Source organism: Neolamprologus multifasciatus, chromosome 7 (genome assembly GCF_963576455.1).
Source record: "Neolamprologus multifasciatus chromosome 7, fNeoMul1.2, whole genome shotgun sequence".
NCBI lineage: Eukaryota > Metazoa > Chordata > Actinopteri > Cichliformes > Cichlidae > Neolamprologus > Neolamprologus multifasciatus.
Window position 1 is genome coordinate 17782353 of NC_140445.1, and position 22442 is coordinate 17804794.

General features: G+C 40.4%; 1 protein-coding gene across 2 annotated transcripts; it reads right to left on the reverse strand.

The window, feature by feature from the left end:
* Positions 1 to 2000: 2000 nt before the first annotated feature.
* On the reverse strand, positions 2001 to 21550 carry usp20 (ubiquitin specific peptidase 20). 2 transcript variants are annotated; one of them, XM_085164951.1, is made up of 25 exons: positions 20962 to 21550; positions 20741 to 20848; positions 20532 to 20585; positions 20173 to 20235; positions 19947 to 20087; positions 19721 to 19823; positions 19453 to 19522; positions 19168 to 19281; positions 18982 to 19060; positions 15498 to 16017; positions 15213 to 15362; positions 14503 to 14615; positions 14078 to 14250; positions 9646 to 9740; positions 9525 to 9558; positions 9387 to 9432; positions 9071 to 9251; positions 8813 to 8939; positions 8559 to 8728; positions 8303 to 8384; positions 7260 to 7368; positions 7072 to 7174; positions 6927 to 6995; positions 6676 to 6844; positions 2001 to 5393 (listed from the first exon to the last, which is right to left on the reverse strand). In XM_085164951.1, the coding sequence occupies exons 2-24, from the start codon at positions 20816 to 20818 to the stop codon at positions 6687 to 6689; spliced, it is 2832 nt and encodes a 943-aa protein (XP_085021077.1). In that variant the 5' UTR covers positions 20819 to 20848; positions 20962 to 21550; the 3' UTR covers positions 2001 to 5393; positions 6676 to 6686. The 2 variants fall into 2 exon arrangements, with proteins under 2 accessions (XP_085021077.1, XP_085021076.1); XM_085164950.1 differs by having other exon boundaries at positions 2001 to 5429; positions 20962 to 21549.
* Between the last annotated feature and the right edge of the window lie 892 nt (positions 21551 to 22442).

A 22442-nucleotide genomic window follows, 5' to 3' on the forward strand; every position in this document is an offset into this window, starting at 1 on the left:
GAACAAAAATAAAACTAAAAAAACGCTCCAGTCTTCAGGTCAGCTGTTCAGACTGTCAGCATGTCAAGCACATCTTTGATGATAGAGCTGAGATTGCACTAAGATTTGTCTTTTATTTCATTGCACTTACCCCCCCCCAAAAAAAATGTATCTAAACATAATACACATATCGCCAATAACACCTCTTGTGGATACAACATGGAAATGTGCTAAAAGAAAACACATTAGAAAACAATGAACAAATCAGTGGTGTAAACAAAACAATGGAAAAAAGTAATTCAGCCTGTCATCTGTCAGGACGCGCCTTTCAAAGGTTCCTGTTGTTTTCATTATAAAGCTGGAGAACAAAGGAATGACTACCTCCTGAGTTCTCATCACTTTCCTTAATATCTCTGCATGAATGAGAGCTTTCTCGATTGAGCTTCCGAACAAATAAAGCTGTTAGAGTTAATAGTACACTGCTAGACATACATGGCTAATGTAAAGGCGGATGAATGTTGGGAAATTTCCCACCTTAACAAACAGTGTGTAGGGGATTGAAGGCACTGCATTCAAAAGTAGGATGACTATAGTGCAGATAAAGAGTTACCCCAGCTACTATTAAGGGAAAAAGCACACATCAAACACTTAATTTTTGATCGGTATTTGTCAAAGTTTTGTTTTATTCTGCTAAGATGACTCGAACACATTAAAAGGAAAACCTATTTCTACTTTCTTGTTAGAGAGTAAAAATGTCCAAGGACTTCCAATAGCCTGCGGCCCACAAGTTTTGTATTTTTTTTTTTAAATATAAAAATATTTAAATAATTGATGAATCTGTGTCTATCTGAACTACTGTTGCCTATTTCCGCAATCAAAAGTTTCACATTGGATGGGTGTATTGCTGACTATACAAGCACAGTACCAAATGTGAAGTTGTTTTGGATAAGGGGCGCCTCACTTAGCTGCAAGGCAAGAATGCCACGGGAACCAAAAGGTTAAAGTAGATATGTCACAGAATGAGATATTAGAAACCTGGAAAATTTAGAGCTGAGCATGCAGACAGTAGTGAGTCCACTCAAGAGCCATGTCAAGCCAAGACACCCTTCAGAGGAAGCTCATTTCCACTGCTTGTATCCACAATCTCGTTCTTTCGGTCTTCACGCCCAGCTCTAACCATAGGTGAGGACAGAAATGTAGCATGACTAGTAAATCTACAGCTTCACCTTTACACTCATTTCTTTCTTCACCACAACAGACCACAGCACCTGCATCTCTTCAGACGATATGCTAGTCCCATTCTCTAGATCTAAAGATACTTGAACTCCCCTACTTAGGGGAGAAACTACTTTCCAAAGTGGAAAGAGACCTGCACCCTTTTCCGGTTGGGAACTGTGGCCTCAAACTTGGAGGTGCCAATTGTCATTCCAGCTCCAAATCGTCCTAGCGCAATGTATGGAGCTTGAAAAGAAAGTATCTGGACTTCTTTAAGTTTCCTTGAAGACTTTTCACCTCTCATTCGAGAAGCTTCTTCAGTTCTAAGAGCAAATGGTGGAGAGTTCCAGATTTTAAGCCCTATTGGGAGTGTCCCCAAGAGGGTCGTGGACCCCCTGTTGATCCTCTGCCCCACACCTTTGAAAACGGGTGTGAGGCACAATCAGTCAATGTTTCAGGTGAACCCATTGTGAGACTAAGCCCCACACTATCAGGTGATTTACTGAGGTCAAATGGCCCAGGATGTGAGTGGTCGTTAAGGCGTCTGGGAAGGGATCTCAAAACTGGATTATAGATGGCAGACAGCTGGTGTCTTAAACCACCGCCTCTGTTCAAAGATGGTCGTTCACAGTGGACATAGATGCTTCTTTCACTCCTCTTTCAAACCATCTGTCTTCTCTGTCCGAAATGTGAACATTGGCATCCTCAAATGCAGATGAATAGCTGAGTCTTGTCTTGTCGAGGTGGCTCTTCTACTCTTCAGCAATTGCTCTTAGAACTAGAGAAGCTTCTCGGATGAGAGGTGAGATGTTTTTAAGGAAACTTAAAGAAGTCCAGACGGTTTTCTTTCCAAGCTCCTTTAACTACAATAATTTGGATGAACTGAGAACCATCCTAGCGGAAGGTCACCACCTAATGAAATCAGAAGGACCATATGATCTACCAAGCGATAGAAGTGATCTGGGCCCACCCAGCCAGAAACAATTTACCACTTCTATACCTGAACTCTGGTGGAGCCCTGGTTGACCATTAATTCTCCACCCCACCCCCCACACCCCCCTCCAAAAAATAAAATAAAATAAAAAACCAAACAAACAAACATTTATTGGCAACCTGGATATATAACTACATGTACAGAGGTGAGCCAGTTTTGGCTTTATGGTTAAATTCACTGTCAATTTGTTCTGTGCCTCTATTTTGGCTCTTCTATTTGGCAAACGCAGCCGGGGTGAATGATCATGTGTGGGTGAACTCGTCATCAGGCAAAAATAGTAATTTCACTTAGAGGAATTTTTTTTTTTTTTTTTAAAAAGCAAATGACACAGAACGAGGAACACTCTGGAACAAACACCACTTTGCACCTTCATCTTACATAAAAGATTAAATAAGCCCTCACTATTATTTTCAGTCATTTGGCCCTGAAAATTTCGTTATCAAAGTACTTCTAGCTACTTTTAAACCGGCATCAGCTGAGTTGCAACATTTACCCACAGTCTACTTCTGGAGGTTTTTCATTGCCAGTCTAATACATATAATTTCTCCCTTAATGATTACTCATAAAATAGAGATTTAAAAGCAATGTATATGCACTGACACTTTATGAAAAACACCTATGGAGACTTCATGTCATGCCTCGCCTCTGTCAGTGCGCCCCAGGGTGGCTGTGGCTACAATGTAGCTTGCCATCACCAGTGTGTGAATGTGTGTGTGAATGGGTGGATGACTGGATGTGTAGAGCGCTTTGGGGTCCTTAGGGACTAGAAAAGCGCTATACAAATACAGGCCATTTACCATTTACCATATAAATTGACAAAAAAAAAAAAAGCATGTAATAGCTCATTAACACCATTTCTAAACCTGATTATTATTAACTGACAGTAGACTAGACTAATATAATGTAATGTAGTCTAATATGATAAAGGGAAAGAATTAGATTATTAAAATAATGCCAAGCATTAACTACTTAAAATGTGGGGGCAAAGTTTGGCAAGGGTTAGGGTTCCATTATTTATTTATTTTTAAGAAAGAACAAAAAAGGCAAGCGTGTGGTTTATCTGAAACGAGAAAGAGGATGACTAAGTTTACTTAGCTAAGCTTCTTACAGATTTGTTCGAATTATCTCTCTTGCATTTCAGCAACATGAATTGCACACTTCAGGAAAATATCTAACATTTTATACTTATGCTAAATTTTTACAAGTTTTTTTATTTTATTTTAATTACCACCTTCAGATTAGAGTCCAAACATTGCACAGTAGTATAAAACAAAATAATAATAATAATAAAAAGTATACATACACCGAATCAGTATAAGGAGTAACCTTATTGGTGCGACATGTTTCTTATTTTTCTTTTTCTTTTTTTTGCATACGTGATATCTGTTTGTGAAGCTGTTGTGTTATTTCTGCTAAATTTTTAGAAGATGGTGGGAAAAAGCACTTTGTACTTAATACTGCCCTTTAAACAAATACTGCATAATGGTCTATTGTAATAACAGGCATCTCAAAGTTAATTTACACTTAGAAATCACAAGCTTCTGTCTCTTCTCTTCATAAAAACCAGCTCTGAAGTTTTGTTGCACAAGATTCTCTTTATTAATCCTCTCTCACGCTCAACTTTCTGTCTATGCCCCATGAAAATTCCCATTTCCAAATGTTGTTAATATTCATAAACTCCTAAGTATTGATAGCTGCTTGCGTAAACTAAACAGAAGCAAGTCGACACTTCGATCATTTTGAGCACACAAAAAGAAAACGGGTTGTCTGTTTGGGGTATTAAAAAAAAAAAAAAAAAAACTCAACTTGTCAGTGAAATGTCCTCACTTTTGCAAAGAAGTACAAAATAAAAACAACTTTTTTTCATGCATTTATACCCAAAGTCTTTTGGAACCCACACATGCATTTTTGTAGTCTGTAAACCCTTTTAAACAAATTCAAACCTAAAAAGACCCACAGTCCTGAGTGCTTTTAAAGAGGACATATTATATACCACTTTAACATGTTGATGCAGGCTTTACATGTCCCCGAAATGTTTAAGGTTCAGCTTATACCCCCAGTTTTCAACAGACTCTTTCAGTGCCTGTAGCTTTAAATTAAAAGTGCTGCTGGTGCCCAATCTCCTTTTCAGGAAGTGGTCTGTAAGACTCACACGGGAGCAGCCGAAAGCACCACCCAGTGAGAGCAGTGCAGCACAGTGAGCCACATAGACGTGAATGAGAGACTCTGATGTTTCTATCATTCTCAGTGTGATCATTTTACATGCAACACAAAGGAATCACAAACAACCACTGATTTGAGCTCATGATTATGAACCATGGTTCAATTCAAAAACTGAAACTTTAGCAATGCAGAGCAGTAGCTTTAAAAACTGGCTCATAACTGGCGACAGGTTACAAGCCAGGTTGTAGTTTGTGTCTTCATATTTCACACTCATTCCATTGTCTGTAAACAAAAACTGAAGATTATGTAAATGAGGTCAGCTGTAGTGGGATTTTAAACGTGCTGAAATGCAGTACAGGGTGCGATGAGGAGAGATGCAAAGAGATGTAAAGGACCGAGCTGAGCTTGGACTAAAGCAGTAAAGGTGACATGAAAACACAGAACTGTACACCAGGGCAGCTCTGAAGTATTCAGGTGTATCTATTCACCAGTAGGGCCTGTATGTAACTACATGCAATATCTCTAGGGATGCTCTTTTGCCATCTTTTGTGGAAAAACAAAGTCGATTTTGCATAATATGTCCCCTTTAAAGATCAAAGTGTCCGACTGTGATTTATCTGACATCCCTCTCGTCATGGCCGTACCTGCTGATATGTAACTAAATAACAAAAAGCACTGTTAATGTCTCTGGGTTTGCTTCCAGGGAAGAAGAGAAGTCCTTAAAAGCAACACACTGTAATTCTATTCTCCGCAGCATTTTGTCTTGTAATACTTGCAGCCATCTGCCCGTTTAGCATTATACAACACCATGTCACTACAGCGGCCACTGAGACACCACAGCTACCAAAAACAGCTCCAGGGATGTGACAACATCTTATTTGTACACCTCAACATTAAGGATCAAAGTTATCCAACAAATAAACCGTGTTGTATTTAGGTACCGTTTTCTCTTCCTGCAACATGGCGTCAGAATAACATGCTGCTACATTTACAAAGTGCTCAAGATGGGGCTTCTTCACCGTGGTGCAAATTCCTCGGCTTCCTGTGAGGATAAGAGTGGAAAAAGGGCTCAGAAGACCTGGGGATGATAAAAGTTGAGAAGCAGTTTGAGAATGAGCAGACGCTTAGTGAGGCATCATCTCCAACTCTATATTTTGGATTTATAGCAGTTAAGAGACCAGATATCCTTCTTTCTGCTGATTTATCCAAATACACTAAAAGGCATACCTGAATCCACTCTGTGTATATACAGCATATATAGGGATATGTATGTTTATAAGTACAGTGTTGTGCAAACGTCTTGAGCCACCTCTCACTGCTATATATTTTCCAAAAAAAATTCCAGACATTTATTGAATCCTGCAAACATACATGGAAATACAGAGTTTGTACAGTTCTAACAAGTTCAGCAACAGAGCTTCAGGCCTTTTGTTCTCTTCTCTGTCAAGATGATCCCACACTGCTTCAATAATGTTGAGGTCTGGGCTCTGAGGAGGCATTTTATTGCGATTTTTGAATCACTTATTGCTAAAAAATGAAGCTGTTACCAATCAGACACTTTCTAGATGGTATATCATGGTGAATCAATATCTGACAATACTTATTATATTTGTTCCATCACAAACCCCACAAACCAAGGCAGCAACTCCCCCGTGTTTTACAGATGGCTGTAGACACTCACTGTTGTACCTCTTCTGACCTCCACCATACATAACATAACATTACATTGATAATAAGTTTTAAATGTGGATCCCCTGCTCTGTGATCAGAATTTACACCAAAAATACAGAATCTGAATTCCTTTGTTTATAAGACCTGTTGCCACTGATTTTCACTCCAGCTTCTGTGTAATTACACACACCTCAGTCACTTCAGATAACAGGAGATGAAGTCCAGATGCAACTTTTAGGTCCATTTTTTCACGTTTTTGAGGCCTGCCAGGTCGTCTTTATCCAGGTTCCTCAATTTTTTAAGGACAGACTGCACACCATGCTGAGGTGTGCCAAATATAAAGCTAGTAGCATTGTGTTGTGTAACTGTCTTACGTTTGGATTTAGGTTGTTTTTTGTAGATTCAACTCAAGGAAATGGGAACAAATAATCTTCGTGACAGGCTCCTAATAACAAAGTGCCTAAAGATAGAATTTAAAATTGGTTCTTAAAAATAAACAACAAATTTCCTCTGAAAATGGTAAGGTACGAGGACTGGACTCAAAATGAGTGAAAAGGCCAGAGAACTGTTGCTAAAGATCACTTTTAAAAAATTCAAAAACATCAGTCCCGAAAGTTTTGCACAGTAATGAAGCAAAGTGTAAAGATTCCAACCTCTCTTTATCTCAAAGTGCTCTCGTCTCTGCCTCAATCTTCCTCTCTCCGTGAAGGGTGTCGGGGTCAGCCGGGGCCACCGTCTGTCTCACTGCAATCTCAGGGCCTCCGCCATAAATTCCCAACAAGTACTGCCAAGTCTCCTCTGAGATCTGACCATAGTCTGCACCTGTGGTGAAAAAACACGCAATGTCTAAAAACAGTACATTGATTTTCTACCTTTATGTCCTTTTCAACCTCCTCAGACTTACCTTGCTTTAGCTGTATATGTCCTCCTTTCATAACACCGATTTTACTGTTGTCGATGGGACCGGGTGGCTCTGGGAAAAGGAAAGAATAAAAGTATTTGGCAAAGAGAGAAAGATGGGAACTCGAATGCGCTGCTACTCATCGTACCATTGTCTTTGCCCTTCACAAAGCTCTCCCACTCTCTGAACCACTGCATGCTGATACACAGGATCACTGTTGGAGCCTCCTCAGCTTGAAACTCTTTGTTCAGCTACACACAAAAGAAAAAAAAAAGTTCATTCAACACAAAGACACTTTAGCACAAAGGTAAACCTTTGCATAACACACACGTTTACCTTGATGAAGGTGTCAATTTCTGTTTTTCTGCGTTTAGCTAGAGCTTCAATCTCCACCTGACAGATTGCACACATGTAGAGGTGGTTGACTGCTGGGCCACCTCCGAAGCTGAGAGTAGAAAAAAAATGTAACAGAGAGATGGTGAGAGATTAACACATGATTTGATAAGCAAGTATAAGTCCTTTTTGTTGGTCTTTACATCAATGCTGAGATGCACGTCATCTTTAAATGGGTGCTGCTGCCTAATATAATCAAAGTGATCAACAATGTTGCTACATGACATAACCATTCAGCTCTTATGCCGAGTGACAGTTTTGGCCATTTTGATTCTAAACAACAGCAACGTCTGGTTTCGTTTTTAATACAGACAAAAGTACTGAGCGACACCTCTTTAACCTTTTTCAGGTATAAAAATCAAGCACCTACCCACGCAGCTTGACTTTACACACATTGATGAAAGAGTGGGTCATTCTAAAGCGCTCAGTGAATTCAAGTGTGGTGCTGTAATACAATGCCACCGTTGGAACAAGTCAGTTTGCGACATTTCCTTCCTCCTAGCTCAACCTCCTTGTTCTAAGTGCTATTACTGCAAAGCAGAAGTGCTTGGCACCAAAGCAACTCACCCACAAAGTGACTGTCACTTTTGTGTGTCTGATTTCATGAGTGCTGGTCGAGATCTGTGTAAATAGTTTTGTAAATCAGACAGCTTGTTCTGTTTCACTGTATATACTGAACACTACAGGAGTGAGAAGCCTTTTCCATTAAAACCTCTTTTCTCTTGATTACTGGATAGGGGTTTAGGTAAGCAAATTATCTTTTGTTTGACTCTTAGTTTGGTCAGGGAAGATTAGGGACCTTTGCCATAGCTCACTGCTGAAGTCAATAAACAGCTGTATAGCATTTGCAATTGCTCTGTGTTTTGGCTCTTTCTTGGGTGGAGTTGGAGTGGGGAATCACATTTCTTGTTACGCCCAGGTAATCCCAGGCCAAGGTCGTAACATAGTCATACTGAGGTTTGTTTGGCAGCATGGAGCACGTTTACCTGTTGTAAAGGTACTCCCACACGTTCTGGGGAACAATCACAACCAGATCATCTATGTAGTGGTATTTATTAGGAGGGATCCCTGCACAGAGATGAAACACGTGAAGGTTAATAAAGACAGTACAGGCATGTTTTTCTAATCAAGACACGTCAGTGGACGACTTAATTAAAATATTTATACCAGGCTGCAGGCTGAGCCATGAAAGTAAAGCAAGCAATTCTGATTTTCAAGAAGAGACTTATTAACCACACATACCGCCGTGCTGACAAAGAAACGTGTGGTTGCTGATGGGGCCTGGCTCAGCGAAGGTGTTGAACTTGTTGAGCCATTCTCTGGAGATGTAAAACTGCAGCAGGCTGGGCTCCTTCATATTCGCCAGAGCCACCACCTTCTGCCTCTCTCTCACAGCCTCTTCGCTACTTTTCCTGCACGAGTACAATAGAAATAAGTCACTAAAAACATCTTGGACGAATTAGCGTAGAGTCTATGTAAATGACGCCTTTGCTCACCTATAGAACAACACATAAGCCTCTGCGTTCTGCACCACCGTCTCATGGACTTCGGTAACATACTGGTCATCAAACTCATACCACTGGCCGTTGATTACATTCTGACAGTAAGCTATGTAGTGCCCACCTGCACCCATAAAAAGCATGAGAAAACATATTAGAGACAGATGCTAATCAGATATGTGTTTTGCTCGCTCCGTGAGAAATATTGCCCATGGGGGAAATAATGTATCAACAGGAAACTTTGTGGTCTCATACTTCCTGCAGTGCCATGGTGGCAAATGACTGACAGCAAGTCGTAAGTGGTAACTTGTGATGGACTCTCTTTAGCCAGGAAAGGTCGCATGTCGAGGCCCTCGAGCGGGAAGGACACGTGGCTGCTTATCTTGAACGAATACATGACCTCGTGCCGAAAACGTTTCAGGTGAATGCACAGAATCTATGCAGCAAATACAGGACAAAACCAGGAAATTAAAGCAGATTGCAAATGAAACTGATGTGTTATCTACTGAAAGAAAGTGCTGAGCTAAAAAAAAAAAAAAAAGTAAAAAGAAAAAAGAAAAGAAAACCGCACCTCTGGAAGTCTAAGCACTTTGCAGTATTTGACACCATTTCTCAACCTGTAGAAAAGAAAACACCGTGTGAATAAATGCATACAAATACTCACCTTTTAAATCAAGGATATATATTTGAAGCATTTAATTTTACGCACTTTTTACATCTCTCACAGCTGTACATGTTATCCCCTGGAAAAAAACAAAGAAAATGAATGGAAATTGAAATTCTGACATATAAACTATGCTAGTATTGGAGCATATTAGAGCACCAATTACCTTTAAGTTCATCTGCAGCAAAAAAAGCAGCAAGGCAGTCCTCTAGTGTTACCATGGGCCCCCAAAACCAACTGGGGATACATGAGACTACAAACCTGCACAACACAAACACAAATACTCATAACAAAAAAAACCAAAGCAAGCTGGAGAAATATTAGCTTTAAAAGGCAACTCTAAACTTCAGTGCAGTTGATCACATAGTGAAAAGGTTTCCTCCTCACACGGCCTTTTTTAATTAGTCATTTTTAATCATTCTTACTAATAAGCCTGAATATTCTTTAAGCTTGATTCTCAGACAAAACAAAGTGAGTTAGAGGATGGACTGATGTGAAAGTTAGAACATCTGGAAAACTGCAATTCCTTGAAATGGCTGTTTGGGGCTGGCTCCAAAAGCGAGTCAAAATTATATTTATTGTTTTAAGATTTAAGGTTATTAGGGGCGTGACTTAATAACTGGAAATCTTAAGGTTACAGATGTCCGCTATAATCACTAGAGTCTTTGCAAAGACTCCACCAGAGCTAATTAAAGCTAACTGAAGTCACTCGCACTTTCTGAGGTGACTTTGGGTTAATTTAATAAGAATTACCTGCCAATAACTAAAAACTGGAGTAACAATTCATCCAAAAGCAATCATATAAATAATTATAAATCATTCAAGTGTTTCCCATTGTAACCACCAAATTTCCATGGACAAATTTCCATAGGAGAATAGCTTCAAATTAGGGCTGGGCGATATGACCCAAAATTCATATCTCGATATATTTTACCTGGACGGCGATATAAGATATATATCTCGATTTTTTTTTTTTAAGCCATAAAGTAAGAACAAAAAGAGAGTTCTTAGTCAAAGCTGTGTCCCAGATGTCACACAGGCACTTTTATTAACATAGAGCATAGATGTACATAAAATTTGCTCAAAAATAAATTATGAGCATTTATTAAATAATAATGCTCCATAAATAAAAGAAAACAATGTTGTTTTTGTGCATAACAAAAAGCTCACAATTGTGCAGTCAAAATGTAAACTAAAAGATGCAGAGCATAGTAACAAAGACAGATTTCACAGCTGCTCTGTTCCCAACTTCTACTGTGTGACTGACAGCATTGAGTTTGAAATCCTCTTCGTAACCACGTCTCTTAACAGGTGCCATTTATGGTCCTTATACACAGTAGGGTAATATTACGTTGAAGCACAGTACGTATCACTCCGCGAGGCTCCTTGGTAGCCGTAATGCTCTGACAATCCATCAACCGGTGAAGCACCGTAGCTTACCAAAGTCGTACTAAAAATTTTTTTGACAGATTGCTGAGCGCTGTGTACCACATAAAATCGCTTCGCGGCCATCAAGCACAACCAGAATTCATAAATAAGGCGCGCTGTCAACTTTTGAGAAAATGAAAGGATTTTAGGCTGTGCAGCGCCTCTGGGCTGCATGGCGTTAGCGTGGTTAGCTCGTTAGCGTGGTTAGCTAGCTAACACGTTGACGGCGTCCAGCCCCACGCACGGGGCGATGCGCAGTAACTCGTTAACGGAGATTTGCCGTGTCCATCTTGTCGCTTCCTGCAGGTGAAGCGATGGGGGAGGAGGGGGAGTTGTGTTCAGTGAAGGAGGGGCGAGGCCGAGTAATGTTGCGTAAAGACAAAAGTGGACGAAAGAGAGGCAAACTTGCGGCTCCACAAGTATAGTTATAACGTAACATAGACTATATCGATATAAAGGATATTGTCACATCTTATATCTCGTATAAAAATATATCGATATTTTTTAAAAACTCGATATATCGCCCAGCTCTACTTCAAATCAGAATGTAATTTTGTTGCTTTTATTTTGAAGGCAGATGTTTGTTTTTTAAGTAGTTTTTAAAAATGACTTGGACTTCTAAGAATTTATTTACTGAAGTTGGAGGTAAAGTTGTATGCTTAGTTTGTGTAGAGCAGATTAGTGTGATTCACCACTGAATCACCACGATGAAAAGATTAATACAAGATGAAACACGTAGAGAAATACAAGAACTTGACTGTTTTGGAGAGTGAAAGTTTTAAACATTCACGTATGGGGTGGTCAAGACCAGCTTTGTGATTTCCCACAAAAACAACTGAAAAACAGTAAAAATATTCTCAGTAAGAATATTTTTACTTTTTGGGCCGGACTAACACGCCCTGATAAAACAGCATTTGAAAATGTGCAAACTGTTAACAGGAAGGAACGGGGACATTTCGGGGAAATCTGAAGCTTCGGTTGAAAACAAAGCAGACAATTTTAACTCTTTCTCCTTGCCACTGGATGAGAAATGTGATAGCTGTAACACAGCCCAATATAAGTCTATGTACACGTGAAACAAGAGAGTTCGACATCATGGAGGAGCTGGAGTGATTCGTCCATGACGGTAACTGCATGCTTGGATCGGCTGGAGCTGAAACGGGACAAACTGGCAGGTGTTACAACGAATGGCTGTCTAAATCTGAAGAAAGATAAAGTGACTGATATGAACACAGAACTGAAATTGATGTTTTTGCACTGAATTATACACCAGGAAGTGTTGTGTAAGTCATTGCTAAAAATGAACCATGTTGCAAGAGCAAAAGCACCGAATCATTATTTCACATCATCATCACTGCTGGATCTTTATCGTTCTCTCAAAGAGGAGAGGTTTCCATGTATCAGAAGACGCTCTTTGGCTCTACCTTCATATGTCAATAAATACGCTTAGTGACTAAGTTTAACAAATCCCCTCTCAGTGATGATCACCTGTCTGCTGTCCTTCATATTTCTACCTGCAGCGCTCCACAACAGTCCCGGTTTCTCATGGGGAAAAAGCTGACCCCTGTGTTAGCTGATGACAGCATTGTCAAAACACGGCCACTTCTGTTTCCATAATATCAAGATTGCAACAGCCGTGAAGGTAAAAGTCAAAGCTTTGAAACAAGACTTCATAAACTAGTATGTGACATCACAGCAGAGTAGTAACGTGAACATGAATTTTTGAGCTATGATGACGCAAACAAAGCGTAGAAGTATGATCTTATAGGTCAGATCTTATCTGCACTCCTTCCTGAGGGAGATATCCGGCTCTTTAGTCTCCGGATGCTCTGCCTGTATAGTACCAACATACGTGCACAGGTAGTTTGATGGTGCAATGGATTTATCAGGTTTTTGGAAAAAATACACTTACCAATGAGACCGAACCAAAAGAGTAATGTTTTAAGCCAAAAAACAAAAACAGTAATGAGTTCAAAGATGCTCTAAGTCAGCAGAATTTTTTAAAAATACAATAAATCTGGGTTAAACAATAAAAGCCCTCTTGCACCATTGCTTGAGTGTTATTATGAAACCAAAGGAGTAGCTTTTAAAGGGAACCCCGGCTATTAACACATGTTTGCGCTAAAATATGCACTGTGCTTTCAATAACATATATGTGGTATTAAAATACGCCAAATGTTTTCCTTTTAGGCACATTTTATACAAAACCGATTTACCAGTAGGCCGCCATTGTTATTTACTTCTTAGTGCACTCTGGGTCTCTGTCGGGGATGCATAATTTGGCACGACACCGTTGCCATTGGCAAGCAGTAGCCGCATAGACACCAGTAGTTTTCCCTCACTTTCACATCCTCGTGTGACGGATTGTTTTCATCTTCATCTAAACTAAGTACTGGTTGACTATTTTCATCCTCTCTCAGATTGCTCTGGTTTAAACTGGAAAGGTTGAACAGAACCCATTTCCAGGGCACTGCTAACTGTGAACTTGATGCGGTGCAACCGTGTGACGTCACTATCCAGAGTATTTTTGCTGAAAAGTGTAAGTGTAGTGCATTTCAGAGCCACCTTAAGTTTACCAAATCTCTCCAACCAATGAGTAATCAACTGACTCCAGATGGCCTCTCTACATGTCCTACACACAAATTTTATCTGTTTATCAGTACATTTTCAGAAAAAATGTGATAAATCTTTGTAGGAAGTTAGCTATGAGGCATCACCTGCAATACACTTCCTCTAACTAGCAAAGTGATTGCTAGTTAGAGGAAATAAACTATTCATTTTTTAGATCTATTTCGTTTATAGATCTGGCATAGCACATGCGTTCATCTTCATCATCGAACACACAGACACGTGTTGCAGCACCTACTGAAAAGGCTAGCTATATAAGAAGGTTTTGTGGTTTTATGATTCATTTTCAGGAAATACACAAAAATTTTGAAAAGAAACGACAGGCCAAGCAAGTTTCTACTCGCCGTTAATTCTGTAAAAATGTTACCTTGCAGGCATGTAGAAAGCTTATCTAACTACATCTGAAGATACAGGAAACTGAAGTCAGAAACATACCAGATTAAAAGTATATTGGTAACATCAGCAGTCAAAATTATGCACAACTAAGGTTCAAACACGCAAACGTCGTCTCAGCCTTTTTCAATTATATGTGATTCACTGACCGCCGTATGGAGTCCATGATGTAGGAGATCCACCCCTGCGAGCCATAAGTGTCAGGGCACACACCAGTCTTCACCGGCAGGTTCTGATGGATGGATGAATGGAGCTTTGCTAGGTCTTCTTTACCAGGAATAGGGAGGGATAAGTCCTGGAAGGTTTCCACTGTAGTTGAGACCTGTACCAAATTCAGAGAACCAGTTTAAACAGCATACCTCTAGCAGTAAAAGAGCAATTATGAATGTGTTTTAATCACTCTAATTACACAGAAAAGTCTGTATAATACTGAAATGAAATAATTGCACAAGTCACTTCATTTCATTTAAACCTGCTTTGATAGGAAATGTAATATAATTGAACAAATAAACATATTTTATCAAGCGTATACTCTACCTCCCCCTTGTGTTCAAATATGTGAAGTGCATCTTACCCTGTCACAGGTCAAACACTGGACCAGACTGAGGATCGAGCCATCAAAGATGTCAGAGATCACACTACGATAGTGAGACTGTTTTTTCTTCCTGGCACTGAGCAGCAGCTGAGCTGAAAGACACATGATGGGAGGGAGGGCTGGCTTCAGAGGACAAAGACAGAGAGCATCTCAAAGAGTGCCACCTTAACTAACATCTTGTAACCGTGTATACTCAAACTGAAAATGACTTTCAGATACTATTCATCAGCTACACATACCTTTTAATGCCTGCCACTAATTTATTCATCCTTCACTTGTCCAGTTTTCTCATTTTTTAAAGGCCACACTGCACACCATGATGAGACATCCCAAGTTTTCAGCTAATATCTCAAACCTTGGTGGTGCCAAAGTACTACTTTATGCCTATCAAACTGTGTTATCATTGACATTTTAAATTCAGCCAAAGAAATGGGAATAAATGATGTGTTTTTTTCAACCGACTGACGGTCAAAGTCCCAAAATATATAATTAAATGTGTTTTTTGTTCATGTTTGAATGATACACGATTTACGTGAGCCTCCACAGTCACCTGACCTAAACTGTGTGAAAATGAGTGCAAAAGCAGCCAACATGTTTTACCGAGGCAAATGTTTCTCAACCTGGGGACTCCACAACAAGTCTGTTAAAATTGTAAAGCATCTTGAGCAGTCTATGAGAAATTTTCTCACCTTTTTTGAAGGAGTATGCAGGTCCTGAAGAGCGGAGAGGGCTGGACCGGGGGGGACTGGAGGACAGTTTGGGATGCAGCTCTTGAAGGGTGCGCACAGGACTGCAGGGAGTGGACTGGGGCTGGGTCATCGAGGCTTCATTGTCTGGCTCTAGAAAACATCATAGTGGAAAAACAAACTTAATGATAACTGATGATATTCTACAATACATAACTGAATAATCCAATATATAAATATATAGATATATAAATATATAAAATCACTGTATTCCTGCTGTTCTTTAACCTGAGCTGTTGTTGCTCGGGACTTGACTTTGCCCTGTGTTAGACGTCTGATGGTTTTCCTGACTTTGGACCTCTGTGTTTGGGCTTGCTGCAGGCTCCTCTTCATCCTCCGCCCTCCTTTCTGGAGCCCCTTCCTCAACTGCTGTGTCCACATCAGCATCTTCATCCATCTCTTGTGAGCCGCCACGGAGCGGGGAGCCAGGTAACCTCCTTTCTTTAAGCCTCTCCTTCTCAGAGATCACTGCACCACTACTGACGTCCCCCATTCCACCTGCCGGTGACCGTATCCCATCACACTCATCCTGGATGAGCAGCTCGCTGTCACCCACCCCTCCTCCCTCCCCTCGGTCACTACTGGAGCCAGAGTCACAGGAGAGGAACTCATCCTCAGAGGGGGAGCGGTCTCCGTCTCTTCTGTCCTCCCCATCGCTGCCGTCGCAGCCCACGCTACACTCCGACAGAGGCTCCTTCAGCTCTTCGTGTAGCTGGTCCATCAGACAGCGCAGGAACTCCTGAGTGTCCTGGACAACACAGAAACCTTATATTAACTGCATGGATAGGGCCGCATTCACAGAGAACATTTGTAAATGGACAATAGATAAACACAAATATTGCAAGCAAAAAAACAGAAAAATTGGAGTAACAAGAAATCGGTTTGCACATTAGCGAGATACCATGCGCTGATCACAGCCACTGAGTAAACAGACAAATCAAACATTAACTTAGCCACCAAGAAAATATGGAAAAAATAACAAGAAACTGGATTGGAGATCAGACAAACTAAAATACTAAGTCGGACTTGAAGTTTATCCTTAGACGTGCCATAAAACATAACTGAGTAAAAACGAAGCCCTCTGTCTTTTCAGTATTCAGATATGAAGGATACACAGTGTTGGGGAGTAACGGAATACATGTACCGCCGTTACGTATTTAAAATACAAAATATGAGTAACTGTATTCCGTTCCAGTTACCGTTTAAAAAGGTGGTATTTAGAATACAGTTACTTTGTTGAAATAAATGGATTACACGGCGGTACTTTCCTGTTTCATATTGTGGCGGGTCAGGCCTGTTTGGGTTTTGTTTGACAGCTATGTTCTGTTGTTCCAGGCGGCAGCGTTACATGGTTACAGGGCGACTCTCTCTCTGTGACTGTGTGTTTGCTGGGTGAGAGAGCGCCTTTTTGTTCTTGTTGTTGTTGTGCTAAACTAACAGGCAGAATGCTACAAGCATAGCTCTAAAGAATGTAGCATCATGGGCAGTGTAGTCGGTGTTGCAGGGAGAATGGACCGCCATACAGGGTTTTAATAGTTTTGCAATTTTCATTAGTTTTTATTTTTATTTAGTTTTGACTTCAGATTTTCAATTTTATATCAGTTTTAATTAGTTTTTACCAATTGTTTGCTAGTTTAGTTTAGTTTTTATTTTTTGAAAATCCTTAGTTTCAGTTTAGTTTTGATTAGTTTCAGTTATAGTTTTAGTTGTGTTTGCAATAATTAAGTGTAACAAAATCCCAGTTTCATCATATCAGTCATTCTCTTCTGCTTATCCTTGGGTATGTTGCTATTCCAGCTACCATACTGCACCCTGGACAGCTCGCCTGTCTGTCGCAGGGCTAACACGCAGAGACAGACAACTCACATTCCCACCTATGGGTTCTTTAAATAAATAAATAAAGGCAGATGAACAACCATTGATACCAGGCAACTATAAAATGTATATCTTGGCCTCAATGAGACTATTAACTCTTGCAGCACCGGGTGTTCGTAATTTTGGTTCAAGTGAATTGATAAACTTTTTGAAGGTAATTGACTCACACAGTTGTGTAGATATCCCAGTCCTGTTGTCTCGGGATGCATCACGCTGCCTTGCCTGGGGTTAGCTTCTGTTTTCTGGGGATGAGGGTTGAGTGTGCTCCCTTACCTTCTCAAGGTAAGCTAGGTTAGCCTTCTTGTGTGAGCTTTTCAAGTGCACTTTAAGGTTTGTGGGATTTTTTTCCCTTTAGAAATGTCCCTCATAATTTGTCTGTTTCCACTACAAGACACTTGCTTTATCCAAAACACAGTCATATTCAAAGTAATCCCAAATTGGACTCTGGCTCCCGACTTTTCCTGACATGATTCTGCGTGTGGACGGAGCAGCGACACAGACGACTCGACTAACGTGCTGCCACCTGCTGGCATAATGAGACACAGCAAGAAAAAAATCTGGAAACTAAACTTCATTTTCACCCTTGACTAAGACACGCACACATCAATGAAAACTAAACACATTTTTGCTATAAATTCAGTTAATTTTAGTTAGTTTTGTGAACACTCATTATAGTTTTAGTTAGTTTTCCTTTTTTTGTTTTTATTTTTATTTCCGTTAACGAAAATGTTTTTTCACTTCTAGTTTTCGTTATTTCGTTAGTTTTCGTTAACGATAATAACCTTGCCGCCATACACGTTATGTGTTATGTGTGAGCAAGAGGAGGGAGAAAAAGGATAGTGGAAAAGTACAAGTTGTCATCGAGCAAAAACGGGAGCTGGAAGCATGTAAATATAATAATAACCACTGCAGCCAAGAAGAGTGCCTGACGAGCCCAGTTGTAAGTAAGCTATTAAGACTCGACTGTACACCGTGTTCGTGTTTTCCTCTTAAACAATAAGTTCCGTTGGAGCAGCCTTTCAACGCCTCTCTCTGTCTCTGGCAAGAAAAGTTGACCCAGACAACAAAGTAAAGCTATTTTTTGGCTACGAGCCGACACAGAACCAAACCGTATTAGCCAGAGGTCCCTTTACTACGGTTCGGAGCCGCGGACCTTCAGTAACAGTAATAAATCACACAGCAATAGTACATTCACGTAGTTGTAAAAAGCATGATAATATATTAAGTAATCCAAAGTATTCAGAATACGTTACTCTTATTGAGTAACGTAACAGAATACGTTACAGAATACATTTTGGGGCATGTATTCTGTATTCTGTAATGGAATACATTTTAAAAGTAACCTTCCCAACACTGAGGATACAGAACAACAGAAGTAAAGCCTGTGTTATCCCAAGGAGCAATTATCTTTCAGATCAAGCAGCCTCTCAGAAGGGAAAGGGAAATTCAATTCCTGTCTTTATGTTAAAAGAAAAAAAATGCATTTCCTATTACTTTGTCTAGTTCCCCCTCCAGAGAAATGGCATTTGACAGAAGGCTTGTAGTCTAACAATGAAAGTGATTAAAGATAAAGGAAAACAGGAATTAATGCTAATGTGGATTTCTCTTTGTCAAAGCCCAATCAACCATGTTTGTGTACTTGCTTTAACTGCCACAAGGGGGAGACAAACTGCAGATTTAAAACTGAGTCAAAAAATAATGGACTGCACTTTAAAATACACAACCGAGTAATCTTGTGAAAAGCATTTTTTTGCAAATCCAAGGGTTTAATGATATAAAATCCAATAAAAGGACAGTGTCAAGATGCTGTTGAAGCATGCCGGGCGGACGGCCCTACCTGCTGAGCGTAACCACGAAACATGGGGTTCACCAGTTTGATGCCGTGGGACAGGCTGGTAGGGACAACATAGCTGGGCCTGAGAGGGGAGCAGTAATAAGAGACATGCAATTATGTTTTCATTTTAATGACTAAACACTAGTTTGTTGTCCAGTTCACATACAATCACTGTGATGCTTTAATTACCGTTTTTTATGCCAGAGTTCTGAGATGAGTTTCTGGTAGCTCTTACACAAAGCAGGCTTCTTGTCAGTCCTTACCAATCCACCGCAGTCCAGAAAAAACTGAGTGAGAGGAGGGCTAATGAGGGGGCAGAGGGACAGCTGAGGTTAAAGCACCTCTAACATTAGAGGTAGATGTAAAACAAAAGAGAAGCTTTATTGTTTGACTGAAACATGTCCAATGATTACCCTGATTAAAGCCAAAACAAACATTAAAGTTGTTCTACATTTTAGGAGGAAAAGCACGCACCAGTTGGACAGGGCTTGAAGAGCTGCGTTCATGTAGCAGGAATTTCCAATGTTTTTCATTCCTGTCAACCCTACAAACAAAGATCACCAATCATGAAACACTTTATCCTCTCAGAAAGCGTTCAAACTAAACATCTTAGACATAAAGACTGCTGTACAAGTCAGAGAGAAAAGAAAAACCTTCAAGGCCTGAATAAAAAGAAACTAGGGCAGCTTTGACCACCAGTCTAGAAATGTTTGAAGCTGATCAAGCATGCCTGCATATATACCTCTGGGTTTAAGCTCATCCTCTTCTGACTCTGAGCCTTCTTCTTCGGCCACAGCAATCGGTACCGCTTTGAGTGGGTGACCAACTGTCTGGGGAGAGGTTTCCTAGGAAGAGAATAAACAAATATTATAAGCATCCTGTGTGTGTATTTCTTGTTCTTATGTTAAAATGTAAATTCCACTAGTAAGACAGTTAACATAAAACCATGTGCTGGGTTGAACTCATACCTGCTCTGTAGCTTTACAGAGGTGTGCTGCAGCAGCTACGGGCACCAGGGCCGGCCTGTGCTCCAGAAACACCTCTCGCTCACACACATAACACCAGATCCTGAACGTTGTCAGGTTCACGGTAAGGTTGTGCTTCTTAGCCTAAAAAGGAAGCACACAATCTGCTTATATACTACTGATTAAAAAAAAGGGGCTTGCAAATACATTTTGTATGAAAGGACCGTACCTGTGCATGCAGGGTGCTGTGATCAGAGTAGGACTCTCCGCACCCGACATACGGGCAGTCATTCTGCAAATCAGACACAGTGTAAGATAGGATCTCATTCCTTTTCGCTTCTCTGTTCAGAATCCAAAAATCAATCAACACCCTTTATCGCTTTCCTGAACTGAAGAGGAACTGCATTTTTAAGCACATTTATACTCCACGCTAACATTAATTATTCAGCATTCACCTGGCCCTCCAGTCTCTGATGATATATGCTAAGTGCAGGGTTGGCTTAAAAGTTAAGCCACCTTTTAGCTTTATAGCTAACTATTTCAGATAATAACATAAGGTATTTAACAGGATCTAAGTCCTAACCTTACCTGCAGACAGGCCCACAGGTTTGGACCACCAGCTCCACATGACTGACAAGTTCCCTACAGGCAATATTAATTCAACATAGTAAAGAAGAAGAAGTTTATATGCATGGATATTACATGAGCACAACACAGCTCAAGTGCTTATTTAAGTCGCCATCCACAACAGGGTATATTTTACATCTGACAGCAGCTTCACTGTATGAAAACCCCACCTTAGACTTCTGCAGAAGGTCTTCCTTTGTCACCTCGCCTATTGAATCGAGGTGGGGGCAAACGTCTTGTTCAGCCATAGTTACCAACTATCTTCTTCTGGTGGACGTCTGCAAACGTGACAGGTTATTAATAGCAATAAAGTCTTCAGAAAGGGGCTGCTGTAAGCTAACGCTAGCTCCATCACCTCAACACCAAACACACAGACAGACATCGCACTCACCTCGTCTCTGGCTGATAGCTCAAAAGGAGATGCAGCAGCAGTTGTAGTCTGTCATTACCGCGAAGACAACAACCCCCTAAACAGAAGCTGTCAACCCTGCAAAGGTAAAGGCCTTCTGTTTACCCACCAAAGCTCACGAAACATCTCCTGGCCCGCAGCGACGTGCTTTACAAAGGGCTCACAAACAGGAGCGGCTGCCGCGACCCGAAAGCTTACTTTTCATGTCAGTGCAAACAGCTCGTGCTGAATGCGAGCAGGTGACAGTATGCTAGCAAGACACCGAGGAGGTGACGCGATATCCCGGCAAACCATCCCCAAACAACCTCCCCCCCGCCCCACCTCCATCTGCAGAGAGGCCCGGCACGGCACGCACGACCACTGGGGACGACGTCAGACTGAAGGAGGAGACGTCAGCCCCGGCCACCGTTAGGTCAGCACATGCAAATTCAGTTCCGCTGATGAAAATGAAGGCTCTCTTCTTTTTTAATAATAGATATGTGTCCTGATTAACATTTGATTCATAACTATTTTATTTGTATATATAGATACATACAGATTCATAAACTGCAAAGTGCGCTCCGATTTCGTAAATGTCCCTGTTTACGGAAGTGACATAATACTGTACGTATGTCACCGGTACGTAAGTTAAATGGGTCCCTCGAGTCCATCGGTTGACTGTTTACAGTGCCGTGAAAAAAAGTGTGCCTCCTTCCCCATTTTCTTTTCTTGTTTAGTTTAGTTTTTCTTGTTTGATTGTTTGATTGTTTGGGTTTGTTTGTTCTATTTTGTTCTTTTGTTTTTTGTACGGGGCTCATATTTGTCACATTTTTTTTCACCATTTCAGACAATTTAAATGAAGCTAGAGTAAGGTTTGCCCCTGGCATTCAAAGATTTCTTTACACAGATTATGAGTGGAGATAGGTGCAGACACTAAGTAACATATGAAGATATATACAATATTTTTTGTATAGATACAAAAAATAAACAAATAAGTAGATTAAAATAACATACATGAAATTCACCTAGGACCTGCACAAAATATAATTTTACAGGTTTACCGTATTTGACCCACTTATCCCACAGTTTTAATCAAAATAATTTTTCTTAAGAGAAAGAAAGTAGTCCTTTCCATAGTATAAATGTCACGTGAGTGCTTTTTTGTATGCAGCTGTCAGGACACCAAATATATATTCATCAGGGCACCTTAGCCGAAATTATCAAGCAAATGTTAATGTTATGCAGTGAAATCCCAAAATAAATATAAAATGCAGTACTTAAATGATGTTTTAAAAGTGAGTCGGGGGGGGGGGGGAGCCTGGGGAAGAGGACACTGCCAAACAGTGTCACGGTTTGGCAGAAGTAGGACCCAAATGCAGGACTTTCTGAATGTAGACACTGCAGTGTGTTTATTTACAGCAAAGAATACCAACAAAAGTGCCAATAATTCACAGTGTGTGAGTTCTCTGTGCGACAGTTCCTCA

Bases quoted from the DNA above. Each gene is read 5' to 3' on its own strand.
- usp20 (XM_085164951.1), bottom strand. From the start codon at position 20,818: ATGGCTGAACAAGACGTTTGCCCCCACCTCGATTCAATAGGCGAGGTG. The intron at 19,523-19,720 runs GTATATATGCAG...CTTTGTTTGTAG, and splicing joins GGATGAGCTTAAACCCAGAG to GGTTGACAGGAATGAAAAAC. The intron at 9,252-9,386 runs GTGCGGTTTTCT...TTTGCTGCATAG, and splicing joins AAGTGCTTAGACTTCCAGAG to ATTCTGTGCATTCACCTGAA.